Consider the following 13928-nt stretch of genomic DNA (forward strand, 5'->3'; position numbering starts at 1 on the left):
TCACTTTGCATAAATGTTAACAAAAAGCCCATTTCAACAGCAAAGATCCCGTGAAATCTTTACTTTCTGCACTTTAACATAGTGTAAAATCTCTTCCTGTCACAGGTCACATTGCTCTTTCACTTGTCAGTCAATGTGCCTTGGGTGTGGACCAAGGGAAACAGAGGTCCCTCCCTAAATCTGTGATTGACGTGTGCCGCATGGTCTACCAGGCAAAGTGTTCTTTAATTAAGGTATGATTTAATAATAGAACAAAACAAAAGAACTTTATTTCTCGGTGGAGAATGTTGTGACCTTTTCTTGCTTTGTCCCACTTATTTTAGACGCATCAGGAACAAGGTCGCTCTTACAAAGAGGTGTGCGCGCCTGTCATCGAGCGTCTGCGCTTCCTGTTTAATGAGCTGCGTCCGGCTGTAAGCAACGACCTGTCTATAGTATCCAAACTGAAGCTTCTGAGCTCGCAGCCACGCTGGAGGAGAATCACCCAAAAACTAATCAGGGACCGCAGGAAAAAAAGAGGTGGGTCGTTCAAAACATACCACACGGCGACGGGTTTCTTTTTTCTGTACTTGCAACCTGGTGCTCAATTTAATGTGTTCTGTTTTTAGTGCCTAAGAAGTCAGAGTCTGCTGACATAGAAGAGCCAAAGCTGGAGAATGAAGGGACCAATGAAGAAGAGCTTAATGTGCACATCACCCCCACACCTGCAGACAGGAAATCTCCCACTAGCAGGACAACCAAGGTTAATTATTGAAATATTTCATAAGATAAGATCGACTTTATTGATCTCACACTGGGGCAATTCACTTGTTACAGCAGCTCACAATATACAAGGTGGATAAAAAAGAAATACTCATAAATAGGGGTGCCCTGGTGGGTCAATGAAAGGCTCAACGAGTCCTTTGCTCTCCTGTCCGCTCTCACAAGTTGAAACTTGTTGAAAGTTACAGCTTAGCGCCGTTAGCTATCTTATCAGCATTATTAACATGGTTTGTACCGTCTTCTCTGCCTCGGGGCTTCCCCGTCTCCTCCTCCACTTTGACATGGATCTCTGGTCATTCCACAGAGAGTATGCTAGCACTGCCTAGCACAAACAGCTGCTCTTGAGTGTTTGACCCAGTGTATTCATGAACAGAAAAAAAGGCCTATCAGTAATCAGTAGTTGTAAGTCCATATTCGCAGCCAAAACTGCTGGAGATCGGTGGAAAAAAACATGAATAAAGTACCAAAACACAGAAGTGTTCAGAGCTGCTGTAACTGGTTCCCGCCCACACTGCACCATGGCAACAGATGTCACTAACTGTAAAAGATTATTTCCCCACAGGCTTCTTGTGATCCATTTTTAAAAACAGTCTCATTCTCAGTGGTCTGTTTTCACAATCTGACAACACAGTGCTTTGACAGAGCTTGACACTCCTGTGTTGTTTTTCTAACTTTGCAGCAGGACAAGTGGCATCCGCTTCTGAACACTGTGGCCAATGTCCAGAAGTACCGGTGGCTGAAACACAGCGTCCAGGGTGTCTTTTCTCAATCAAGTCTGATGGCCACCATCGTGGAGTTTGCACTGAAAGAGGAGCCCCTGGACGTGGAGAAGATGAGGAAGTGTCTTCTCAAACAGGTGATTGGAAACAACAGATCAACGATTTACTGTGATTTAATAGAGAATAAAAGGGACAACAAAGATGTGTATGATTTTATTTAGTATCTCATTATATGTTACCTGTTTCATCGTAGCTGGAGAGAGCGGAGGTGAGACTCGAGGGCATCGACACCATGCTGAAGTTGGCCTCCAGATGCTTCCTGCTGCCGTCTGTGCAGTACGCGATGCTCTGCGGCTGGCAAAGGGTCATACCAGAAGGGACCAACATTGGGTAAGTGAACCGTTCTGAATCTTTTAGTGTGGACTGATATCAACTGTACTGCTGACAGTGTTGTCAGGTATTAAGCCTCCTAATTTTTCAACTCACATTTTCAGAGAGCCCCTGTCTGACTGCCTGAAGAACGTGGATCTGATCCCTCCCTTCAACCGCATGCTTTTGGAGGTGACCTTCGGCAAGTTGTATTCCTGGGCCATCCATAATGTTCGCAACATCCTGCTCGAGGCCAGCGCCCGCTTCAAAGAGCTCGGTAAGTGGTGTGGTGTCATATGGCAGCAAAACTAGTATGCTATCATATTTAGATCTATTATATAGACACAAACTAACTTATTGCCCACCTGTCCTTGTAACCAGGTGTGCAGCCTGTACCCTTGCAGACAATCACCAATGAGAACCCGGCGGGACCAAGTCTTGGCACCATTCCGCAAGCTCGCTTCCTTCTGTCCATGGTACACATGCTGTCCCTGAAACATGGGTCCAACAGCCTCAGCCTCTTGCTAAATTCTGGCATACTGGCCCTCACGCAGAGTATACTCCGGCTCATAGGTGAGTACTGTCTGGCACATAAAGGCCCACTACCCAGAATAGAAGCAGAAAGGCTTTCTTATGGATGGAGGTGTTTCATGTCTCTTCTGTTGTGGCGTTTCCAGGGCCTAGCACAGATAGCAGCGAGGAGGACCTGAGTTTATGTGCACTCGGAGGCTCAGCCACAGTACTGGAGGAGTCCAGAAAGGAGGCTGCTCCGGCCCCACTACCCGCCTCCGGCCCTGAGCTGGCTGCCATGATGAAGATAGGCACCAGAGTGATGAGGGGAGTCGACTGGAAGTGGGGAGATCAGGTATCTGAAACCATTTTACAGTCACTTTAGTAGTTAATGGATGTAATTACAGGGAGGACAAAGCCCGGTGTTCAGTATTTGACCTTGTGCATTCTCTGTGCAGGACGGTCCAGCACCAGGTCTTGGTCGGGTCATTGGGGAGCTGGGCGAGGATGGCTGGATCCGGGTCCAGTGGGATACAAGCAGCACCAACTCCTACAGGATGGGCAAAGAAGGAAAATATGACCTTAAACTGGCCGAGCCTCCACCAGCTGCCCAGCCCCCCACCGAGGACTCGGACACAGAGGACGACACAGGTTAGTTCAACCGTACCGCCTCGATACAAATCAACACAGCTCACACACACACAAAGCGACGCGCGAGGTTCAAATAATGACGATCTTCTCTCTCTTTGTTACAGAAGGCGAGCTGATGGAGAAGAGCAGCCACCCGACAGCTATGATGCTAACCAGCACAGTCAACCTGCTGAAGACGCTGTCTCTGTCAGCTGGGATCTACGCAGAGGTGTTGCAAACAGACGCTACACGGACCCTCTGTGGGCTACTGAGGATGCTTGTGGAAAGTGGAGCTAATGACAAATCAGGTAGCTGAACCTCCATGTTGGTAGTATTTTATCGTTTTGCAAGACAAGTCGTGAAGTTTTATCTTCTTCTAAATAAACCATCTTCGTTGTCAGGCTGTCACTCCCACAGGCTCGTCTCTCGGGAGCAGCACAGGAGCTGGTGTACACTGGGCTTCATACGCAGCATCGCTCTCATGCCCCAGATGTGCAGCACGCTCAGCACCTCAGCGTGGATTAGCCTACTCATCCGAATTGTTGAGGGACACCAGTCCTTCAATGCCATTACTCTGCAAAGACAGGTGGGATGATAGCACCACTGTGACTGATGAGCTGTTGATGATGCAGCTTTTCTGAATGAAGGGAACTATGTTTTATGAGGAAGTGGAGGTTTATTTATGCACTTGTCTTGTGCCTCCAGATCCTTGCACTACGTCTCCTGCAGGCAGTCTTACCCTCATGGGACAAGACGGAGCGTTCTCAGGATATGAAGTTCCTGGTGGAGAAGTTGTTCAACTTCTTGGGAAGCCTGCTAAGCACCTGCTCCTCGGACTTGCCTCTCCTCAGAGGTGTGTGGATAAATCATACACAGGCTCTTAGTTGAAATAGTTTGTTTTTTATGTGTTTTTTTTAAAATTGCTTCTTCCTCCACACAGAGGGCTCCCTGCGAAGGAGGAAGTCCCGCCCTCAGGCGTCTCTCACAGCCACTCACAGCAGCACGCTGGCTGAGGAGATTGTTTCCGTCCTGCGCACTCTGCACTCTCTTGGCCAGTGGAACAGCATGATAAATGATTACATCAACACTCAGCTGAGCTCCATCGGAGATGTCATGGCAGGCTGCCAGTCTGAAGCAGTAAGAATGATTGCAGTATTTTTGCAATATCATATAATGACTGTGTGTGCTGAAATGTTAACTCCCACTAGTGCTTTGATTGAACACATCACTTCGAACAAAATGGTGATTGTAAATGTCCGCGCTCTAATTCAGTGTTTCCTGGAGGAGTATTTTCCTGATTCGGACGGTCCTAGAGTGGGCAGTCTGATGGCAGTGCTGGCAGTCATTGGAGGAATTGATGGCCGCCTCAGGTTGGGAGGCCAAGTTATTCACGAGGAGCACGGAGAGGGAACAGTCACCCGCATCACCCCGAAAGGACGCATCACCGTCCAATTTCACGAGATGAGGACCTGCAGGGTTTGCTTGCTCAGCCATCTCAAACCGGTATGGACATTTTTTTTTTTTTTTTTAGACACTCCTACAATTAGCACATTCGCTCCACTTTTACTATAAATACTTACATTATTATTGGTGTCATGTTGCTCAGCTGCCTGCAGTGACCTTCAGTGTGCAGAACCTGCCCTTCACTGAGCCCATGTTGGCAGTCTGGGCCCAGCTGGTGAGCCTGGCTGGGAGCAAACTGGAGAAACAACGCATGAAGAAGTCCCTTAGTCGCGGCCTTACAGGTACAAACTGCTGAGAGACAGAACACACAAACATATAAACATATATAACTCATAAACATATATAATAAACTGACTGCATTTAGACAAAGACTTTGTTCTTATGATAAATGATACCTCGTCTCATTTCGTCTTTACAAATAACGACAAAAGGTTTCAAGCTGCAGACGATGCTTTGTTTAAGGTTCACAGCCTGAGGTCACGTCCAGTAGATTTAATCAAACCTGTTTGTGTTTCCAGCTGATCAGGTGGATATCCATTTGCTGCGCTGCCAGCAGCTGAGGTTGTATATTTTAAAGGCAGCACGGGCCCTGCTTTCACATCAGGACAAACTCAGGCAGATCCTCTCCCAGCCGGCAGTTGTGGACATAGGACCCAACCCCAGTGGTAAGAGATTCTGTCTGTTCAGTCCACTTCAAGGTTGTAGAGTTTGAAACTCTATACTCTGTCTTCTACTGTTTGTTTGTTTTTTGTGTCTCTGAAGCTCACATGTTGTTTATTTTAATGAGACTGAGAAATGATTATTTGGTCTAATGAAGTGCATGACCATCCAAACTTTGTGCTGCTTTGGGGCAATGTCATGGCTCCCAGTGGGTGGTGAGTGGTCATGATGAGCTGCACAATTAGAGCAAATCATTTTGATACAGCGCAGCAGCTACTGTGTGGAAGGACAAACTTAGCGGCATCTGATTAACCAGTCTGCTTACCTTGCACACTTTGGATTAATGAGATTTACATGCGAGTGGAAGGAAAAAAAATATTTTCTGAGGGATCTTTGCGTTTTTGTTTGCAGAGGATCCAGTGGCATCATCTCCTGATGTGGGAGACTTGTCTCCTGAGGGGCCTCTGCCTCCATTGATCCTCCTGCAGCAGCTGCTGTCCGCTGCCACTCAACCGTCCCCCATCAAAGCCATCTTTGACAGGCAGGAGATGGAGGTGAGTCGATGGACCTTTCTTTAGTAACCCGGTGTTCAGTAACTAATGCTGCATACATTAGAGATGATGTATTCAGTTTGACCTCAGCGTTCTGTGTGTGTGTCTGTGTGTGCAGGCTGCAGCTCTGGCAGTATGTCAGTACCTTGCTGTAGAATCCGCCCACCCGTCGTCTCCGCTGTTTGAGGAGAGCAGCTCCAGCGAGGCCACGACGCCTGTCACCGTACAACATGTCCGACCTCCCAAACAGAAGAAACAGAAGACCTCCCCTGTCCCTCCTTTACCCATAGTCCTCCAGCTTATGGAGATGGGCTTCCCGCGGAAAAACATCGAGTTCGCCTTGAAGTCGCTGTCTGGAACCACTGGCAGTGCTTCTGGTGTCCCAGGTATAGTTTGATATGACACAAACCTGCTTTGTGAATACATTAGAATGCTTGCTCGTATCACCATAAAACTGTCGAGCTGTCACTGCAGCAGTGTGTCTGCTATATGTGTGATACTTCTGTGGGAGTAATTGAACGTATGCATCAGGTGTCGAGGCTCTGGTGGGTTGGCTGCTGGACCATCCAGACGTTCAAGTCACCGAGCTGTCAGATGCCGACACAGTGTCAGATGAATATTCTGATGAGGAGGTGCTGGAGGAGCTGGAGGAGGCTGAGCCGACATTCCCTGTGGTACAGAACTTTCTTTTTTTGTTTCTCCCACAAACCCACTCAATAATAAGTCGCCTGCCAGTAAGCCTGCCAAATCCTTCTTGACATGATTATTAATAGCTTTATGTGTGTTTGATCTTCAGCCTTCAGGTGCGGTGGTGACTGAAAGCCAGACGTTTAAAAAGAGATCAGACTTCCAAAGCAACGATGATTATGCCGTGTACGTGAGGGAAAACATTCAGGTAAGAGCAGCGGCCTTTTAAAAAGATTTTATTTTTAATCTGCCTTGATGAAATGTGACAGAAGTCTGATGGAAGCGTTGAATTCTCTACAGGTCGGGATGATGGTGAAGTGCTGCAGGACATACGAGGAAGTGTATGACGGAGATGTCGGGAAGGTGATCAAGCTGGACAGAGATGGACTTCACGATTTAAACGTGCAGTGTGACTGGCAGCAGAAAGGAGGAACCTACTGGGTCCGCTACATCCACATCGAGCTACTTGGTAAGATTGTGTGTGACTTAACGGCACGTTCACACAGAATGCTGCAGTGAAAACAGGTGTTTGTATTTGTGTGTGGGTAGTGTGTTTTGGTCATGGCATTGTGGACCCTAATGCTTGGTAGTCATTGGAAACCCTTTGTCACCTTTTTGACATGTGATGGGTTCATTATTTGCTTTCTCCAGGATTCCCACCACAAAGTTCTCCTTCACATATCAAAATTGGTGACAAAGTGAGAGTGAAGCCCACGGTCACCACGCCAAAGTATAAATGGGGCTCCGTCACTCACAGGAGTGTTGGGGTTGTGAAAGGTAAGCCTCTGTCTGTGGCATCTTCTCCAATTTTGATCTCAGTTAGCCGGTAGCTGTTTTCCGTGCTAATGGAGCGTGATGGTTTGTTTTCAGCTTTCAGTGCCAATGGAAAAGATGTGATAGTAGACTTCCCTCAGCAGTCCCACTGGACTGGTTTGTTGTCTGAAATGGAACTGGTGCCCAGCGTTCACCCTGGAGTCAGGTATGGATTTGTTTACGGTTTCCGTAAGCCCAGTGAACTCTGTGTCTCAAGATGTTGTTCAGATAGCTAACTTGTGTTGTCTGCAGGTGTGACGGCTGCCAGATGTTCCCGATAAACGGCGCCAGGTTCAAATGCAGGAACTGCGACGACTTCGACTTCTGCGAAAACTGCTTCAAGACCCGCAAACACAACAACAACAGACATTCCTTTGGCAGAATCAACGAGCCTGGTTAGTCACACATTCACCAAGATATTACCTTTCTTTGTGTGTGTGAGTGTATAAACCTTGTTGTTGATCTTCCGCACAATCAGGCCAGTCTCCAGCGTTCTGCGGCCGCTCAGGAAAACAGCTCAAGAAGCATCACAGCAGCCAGCGAGGGATGCTGATTGACGACTGGTCTCGTGCTGTCAAGAGCCTCAATGTCTCATCGTCCGTTAACCAGGCCTCGCGCCTCATTGACTGCAGTGATCAGTGTTGGCAGTCGTCTGGCTCGCAGGGAAAGGCAAGAGATTGAATTGCGTACTCTAATAAGCTGCATGACAGTCTGTTTAGTTTAGCTTTATTAAAGTGTAATGCATCAGCTGACAGGTGTTGTCATTGTTTTCCTCCGCAGCACTGGATTCGTCTCGAGCTCTTCCCAGACGTCCTCGTGCACAGGCTGAAGATGATTGTGGACCCCGCGGACAGCAGCTACATGCCGTCACTAGTGGTGGTATCAGGTGGGTTAAATTCATGTGGTGTTATGGGTATTTAGTTGCCCCTTTTAGTTTGGATGGATGCTACACACACTGCAGTTTTAATCTACTGTCTGCTCGTCAGATAGTTCATCTTTTATTTTTTTTCTTGAACACACAGGTGGAAGCTCTTTGAACAACTTGATTGAACTGAAGACAATAAACATCAATCCCACAGACACGACTGTCCTCCTGCTTAGTGACTGTACAGAGGTTGGTTCGGCTTTAGACATAATTGATTTTGCCTTTTTAAAAACAAGCGTTGTAATAACTTGAATCGTGTCTTTTCCGCTGCAGTATCACAGATACATCGAGATCGCAGTCAAGCAGTGCCGCAGCTCTGGCATAGACTGCAAGATTCATGGGCTTGGTATCGTGGGGCGCATCAGAGCAGAGGATGAAGACCTAGCCACAGTGCCTTTCCTGGCGTCTGACAATGAAGAAGAAGATGATGACAAAACTGCCACTGGGAGGTATGACGGCCCAGGGAATGAGTATTTCAGTGCTGGACTCTCTACGTTTGGTGTAGTTGAAGTTTTCGTCATCTTTAGTAAGCACGAATCTGGCAGAAGGTTTCAACTGTATTTCTGTGTGAATTTTTATAGGTTGATAAATCAGCCAATAGATTTGTGTATATGCTCACAGCTGCTTGGCTTAGTGCCATTATAAAAGATTGCCATGGTTGAGGACCATTAAGGTACATTAAGAGTCTTTGTTCTGTTCTGCTATTAACTATACAGCTGTTTACTTTTATTTCTCAAACAGTCAACAAAAGAACTTGAAGTACATTCATATTCAAGATCTCACTGTGTGTCTCTTTGTTTTGTGCTTTAGTCTTGCTCGGAAGAAGTCATCAGGATTGGAGTCTGCAGCCACCATCAGGACCAAAGTGTTTGTCTGGGGGCTGAATGACAAGGACCAGCTGGGAGGACTCAAGGGCTCTAAGGTGCAGCTTAGAGTTTAATTGACCCTAAATGAGCTAAACTAACCTGTGGTTCTCACGCCTCAAATCCTGTCTATAGCGGGGTATCGAAGGTAGTTTGATTAATATGTAAGGAAAGTTCAAAACTCAAACAGCTAGATTTCAGGTGTCGTGGTTGCTCCTTCTACTCCAATCAGTGGTGGAAGAAATATTCAGATCCTTTAGTTCAGACAGAATCATCGCTGTGTTTGGTTTGAGTGTTGGTGGTACGTTTTGGCTGTGGTGCGATAAAGGCGGTTATTAGTGATACTGTGCTGTAGAAATACTCCACTACAAGTGAAAGTCCATTTAGTTTTTACTTATCCAAGAGTGTGAAAGTGGGATTACCATCAATGTACAAAACTGATTTACTCGTCTGCTCCATGCTCTGTCATGTGATTATTTAACAGTTTGTGCTTGCAGTATTATCGGCACATTTGAGGATGTGTCAAACACTTGTCTAACCCACTGATGTGTGTAGAGAATGCACAGCAGGTCGAAGCAGACGTGTCCTTGGGTCAAGCCTTTGGGAGAAGCTCAGGAGCTGCTGCCTCCTCTAATCAGTTTTTGTCCTTCACAGATCAAAGTTCCTTCCTTCTCTGAAACACTCTCTGCACTCAACGTGGTTCAAGTGGCCGGTGGTTCCAAAAGCCTCTTTGCAGGTGGGTAATGAACATTTTTTTATATCTAAAGCTCATATAGCGGGCACAAATCCTATCGGTAACCAATGTGTTTGCGTCACAGTGACGGTCGAGGGGAAGATCTACGCATGTGGGGAGGCCACTAACGGCAGGTTAGGCCTGGGCTTGTCCAGCGGCACCATCCCAATCCCCCGTCAGATCACTGCACTCAGTAATTACGTGGTGAAGAAGGTCGCCGTGCATTCTGGCGGGCGACACGCCATGGCTCTGACTGTGGATGGGAAGGTGTTCTCCTGGGGAGAGGGAGACGACGGCAAACTGGGACACTTCAGCAGAATGTATGTTCTCTTAATGTGAATTTCTAAAACATCTCTGTGATGCGGTGTTGTGGACAAGTTGTTCTAATGAAATGATTAATGAATGATTTTTTTTTTTTTCCCATCATAGGAATTGTGACAAACCTCGGTTGATCGAGGCATTGAAAACCAAGCGCATCCGTGACATCGCCTGTGGCAGCTCTCACAGCGCGGCGATCACCTCCAGTGGGGAGCTGTACAGCTGGGGTTTGGGGGAATATGGCCGCCTTGGACATGGAGACAACACGACTCAGCTGAGGCCTAAACTGGTATGTTTGTGTCTTTCTTTACCTCACAGGGACACTGATGGTTAGTAACAAGGGAAATCACGGCAACAGATTTTATCACTGAGAATTCATCATCAGGTGTTTTGCTGCTATGAATCCATGATTACTACGAAGCATGTGAATTGATCATGCACTTTGCTGTGTCTCCGTCGTCTAGGTGAAAGTGCTCCTGGGTCACCGTGTTATCCAGGTGGCTTGTGGGAGCAGGGATGCTCAAACTCTGGCCCTCACTGATGAAGGTATTTCTGTTAATGTACTTTTAGTTTAGATAAACGAAGACTCCACGAAAGACCTTTAACACTCGATACATGTGTTTTGGTTTCTAGTTGGTAATTTATGTGTTTTGTTTTCGTCAGGGTTGGTGTTCTCTTGGGGTGACGGGGATTTTGGGAAGCTGGGTCGCGGAGGCAGCGAGGGCTGCAACATCCCCCAGAACATCGAGAGGCTCAACGGGCAGGGCGTCTGCCAGATTGAATGTGGAGCACAGTTCTCCTTGGCTCTTACTAAATCCGGAGTTGTGTGGACCTGGTAAGATGGACGTGCGATACAGCGGCTGTACGTGATCAGCCATCATTTGTCTTTTTTCCTCCAACAAGTGGTCACTTTATGCGTTTCCAAACAGGGGCAAAGGCGACTACTTCCGACTTGGCCACGGCACTGATGTCCATGTGCGCAAGCCCCAGATGGTGGAGGGACTGAGGGGCAAAAAGATCGTCCATGTTGCTGTTGGAGCGCTTCACTGTTTGGCTGTTACAGACACAGGACAGGTTTGTACTGGCCTCCATCATCAGAGTATTATCAAGCAGAGCACATAGACGAGGCGCTCAGCTCTTTTACTGGCATGGCTTTGTTCCAGATGTGTGAATTTCTCCCTCCTGTAGCGGGAGTTTATTTATTGACTCTCCTGCTACTTTTCTGGACACCTCTGACCTTTTGCTGTTACACAGCTTATTTCATCTCGTATAATACCTTCCCTCAGAACAAATTTAATAATGTTAGCACATCACTTCCAATTATGAGTGGCAGCTACTCAATATTTGACCACTTTTAAAAGGTTGTTTAAAGTGCTTGGAGCGATGCCTGTGTGGCTTTTCTCGAGTCTGTGTGAGTTCTTTAGTTCAGTAGCATGGAAAATTAATTAACCACGTAATCTTTAGTTCAACATGTGGATTTATTTTAATGAACACTGACCAAAATGAAAATCTAACCATGCTGTTGTGCCTCTCTCGTCAGGTGTATGCGTGGGGTGACAACGACCACGGACAGCAGGGCAACGGCACCACCACAGTTAACAGGAAGCCCACCCTGGTGCAGGGTCTGGAGGGACAGAAGATCACCAGAGTGGCCTGTGGCTCGTCCCACAGCGTGGCCTGGACCACCGTGGATGTGACCACGCCCTCAGTTCACGAGCCAGTTCTTTTCCAGACGGCCAGGGACTCCCTCGGAGCATCCTACTTAGGTAATTATCCCTGTCCTTGTCAGTCCTGATGGTCGGGCTTATGAAGCATCTCTTGTTTATCAAAGTTTATCAAACACACCTACAGCATGTTTAGCAGACTGCAGATTGTCCACAAGGGGGAGCTGTTCTGTCATCTTCAAACCAGGTCCTGTATTTGTCAAACTTGTGAAAATGAAATTTGGATTTAAGTGAAAGATGAATGTAAAAATGCGTTCTGGGATATGTTTTGGAATAATTGTACAAAATACTATGGGCCATGATGAAGTGATTAAATAAACAACAGAATATGGTTATTTTAGCTTATTTGCATTTGATTTAAACTTTTGATAGGATGTTATATTTATTTTTATGCATTTATCACGGGCGCAAACAGCATGATTAAAGCTGTTTGGAGTCACTGTCCATATTTTCTCATTGTCTACACTTGACCATGTGGTACTATATTATTGTTTTGGTTCCCTCTCATTGGTTTATCAATATTTCTGTGTATATATTCCTAATATAATAGATTATTAATGTAAACTGTAAGGATTTGAAAGAGCAAAGGGCAGCTGTTGGGTAAATGCTCTGATTGGTTATTTTTGCTCTGAGCTTACATGTGATTCATCATGTTGTGGTGCACCTGTAGTAAAAGACATGAATAATTTTCAGACCTGCACATGTACTCATCCATCTAAAAGAAAAAGCTGCTGTTGTAACACTCACTGCCTGCACAGCTGCAGAAGCTTTCCTCGCCTGTAGATGAGGGACATGTGCGTTCAGCATCTGCGTTTTTTAGAGGTGGCACAGGTTGGACTGTGCCAGAACGGCAGTGCTGAATCTGCTGTCATCGCAGCTGTGCATCTGGCTCCTGGTTTAGGGTGCTTCACATCGATGACTGTGTGTCTCATTGTTTTGGTGTTGTACACCGCAGGCGTCCAGTCAGACAGTGACTCATCAGCGGTGAACAACAAGATGAGCGGGCAGTGCAACGTAAAGCCTAATCGACCCTCGCTGGCTAAGATCCTCCTCAGTCTGGACGGCAACTTGGCCAAACAGCAGGCTCTGTCTCATGTTCTGTCAGCCCTTCAAATCATGTATGCCAGGTATGTCGTCTACACAAGCTCTCCTGGTGGGTCAGAAGACTCATGCACAACATGTAACTGCGACACAACCAGGTCCCATGTCGCCTCCTGCTTCTTTGTTCAGTATTTTCTTTGTGCTACACCCTCAAACCTTAAATAAAAATCACAAATTACATATAATGTACACACAAATCTAAAAATGGAAACAGTCAGAGGAACCTTGGCTAAGAATTCAGTATTAAGAAGTCTATCATGTAGCTAGATATCTTCATTATGATCAGTAAAACCAGTACAGCCATGCAGAGATTCAGGATTACCGTCTTGTTTCAGTCAAAATCCTAATTTCCACGTTTACAAACTAGAGTTGAGACACCTCACTGAGGCCTGAATCCTGAACAGGATGAGCTAAAAGTGTGCGTGACCTCTAAATAATTAAATCTGCTGACTGGCACTGGTAATTGTCATTAGTTGGTATTAATGTTGACAGTACTTGCTGTCTGTTCCCCCAGGGATGCAGTGGTCGGAGCTTTGATGCCAGCCAGCATGATCCTGCCAGCAGAGTGTCCTTCCAGCTCACCTGTTCCCCCGTCAGACTCGTCGTCGTCATCCAGCGTGAGCGATGAAGAAGGCCCTCCTGTGCTGCCTGAAGCTGAGGAACGAGTCAGCCCTAATCCGTGGCAAGACAAGAAGGGAGAGGTTAGAAACGTATTATTTACAAACAGCAGCCCTGTCTATGGAAATCTCTGATAATTTATTGAATGTCAGTGAGGGTGTTCCCTCGCTGTTTGGCTTTTTTGTCATAAAAGCGCTGCCTCAACTGCATTTTGTGCTGATTTACTGTAAAACAGTAACCATGAGATGTGCATTTTTTTTTTCCATAATGACCAGGTGTGGAGATGCAGCCATCAGCAAACTATATTTGGGTCCAACTTTGAAACACCAGAAACTCTCACAGGGGCTTCGCTCATAATTACAAAGTTTTCCACCACAACTTTGTTCAGTTTCATTCTGGGTCATAAAGTTACCATCGTTGGTTAATTTGGTGACGCCCATTTTGATGACAGCGTTTAACACGCTAACATGACTGTCGTCTT

General features: G+C 46.4%; 1 protein-coding gene across 2 annotated transcripts in view; it reads left to right on the plus strand.

Annotated features, from left to right (window-relative positions):
- Positions 1 to 13928, plus strand: part of herc2 (HECT and RLD domain containing E3 ubiquitin protein ligase 2) — a 40263-nt gene that overhangs the window by 14666 nt on the left and 11669 nt on the right. For both annotated transcript variants that reach the window (XM_027290585.1, XM_027290586.1), the window contains exons 29-66: positions 106 to 233; positions 324 to 519; positions 609 to 742; positions 1442 to 1618; positions 1735 to 1871; positions 1976 to 2127; positions 2232 to 2423; positions 2528 to 2715; positions 2819 to 3011; positions 3116 to 3298; positions 3392 to 3576; positions 3696 to 3843; positions 3931 to 4127; positions 4263 to 4493; positions 4597 to 4735; positions 4973 to 5119; positions 5526 to 5668; positions 5784 to 6051; positions 6197 to 6339; positions 6462 to 6560; positions 6653 to 6821; positions 7004 to 7129; positions 7223 to 7331; positions 7418 to 7560; positions 7644 to 7834; positions 7946 to 8051; positions 8188 to 8279; positions 8364 to 8539; positions 8901 to 9012; positions 9608 to 9689; positions 9772 to 10006; positions 10116 to 10293; positions 10469 to 10550; positions 10668 to 10839; positions 10934 to 11078; positions 11545 to 11770; positions 12684 to 12855; positions 13344 to 13530. In XM_027290585.1, the coding sequence (XP_027146386.1) occupies positions 106 to 233; positions 324 to 519; positions 609 to 742; positions 1442 to 1618; positions 1735 to 1871; positions 1976 to 2127; positions 2232 to 2423; positions 2528 to 2715; positions 2819 to 3011; positions 3116 to 3298; positions 3392 to 3576; positions 3696 to 3843; positions 3931 to 4127; positions 4263 to 4493; positions 4597 to 4735; positions 4973 to 5119; positions 5526 to 5668; positions 5784 to 6051; positions 6197 to 6339; positions 6462 to 6560; positions 6653 to 6821; positions 7004 to 7129; positions 7223 to 7331; positions 7418 to 7560; positions 7644 to 7834; positions 7946 to 8051; positions 8188 to 8279; positions 8364 to 8539; positions 8901 to 9012; positions 9608 to 9689; positions 9772 to 10006; positions 10116 to 10293; positions 10469 to 10550; positions 10668 to 10839; positions 10934 to 11078; positions 11545 to 11770; positions 12684 to 12855; positions 13344 to 13530 (6083 nt within the window). The remainder of the gene's footprint in view (positions 1 to 105; positions 234 to 323; positions 520 to 608; positions 743 to 1441; positions 1619 to 1734; positions 1872 to 1975; positions 2128 to 2231; positions 2424 to 2527; positions 2716 to 2818; positions 3012 to 3115; positions 3299 to 3391; positions 3577 to 3695; positions 3844 to 3930; positions 4128 to 4262; positions 4494 to 4596; positions 4736 to 4972; positions 5120 to 5525; positions 5669 to 5783; positions 6052 to 6196; positions 6340 to 6461; positions 6561 to 6652; positions 6822 to 7003; positions 7130 to 7222; positions 7332 to 7417; positions 7561 to 7643; positions 7835 to 7945; positions 8052 to 8187; positions 8280 to 8363; positions 8540 to 8900; positions 9013 to 9607; positions 9690 to 9771; positions 10007 to 10115; positions 10294 to 10468; positions 10551 to 10667; positions 10840 to 10933; positions 11079 to 11544; positions 11771 to 12683; positions 12856 to 13343; positions 13531 to 13928) is intronic.

The sequence above is a fragment of the Larimichthys crocea genome, chromosome XVII (genome assembly GCF_000972845.2).
Source record: "Larimichthys crocea isolate SSNF chromosome XVII, L_crocea_2.0, whole genome shotgun sequence".
NCBI classification, from domain to species: domain Eukaryota; kingdom Metazoa; phylum Chordata; class Actinopteri; family Sciaenidae; genus Larimichthys; species Larimichthys crocea.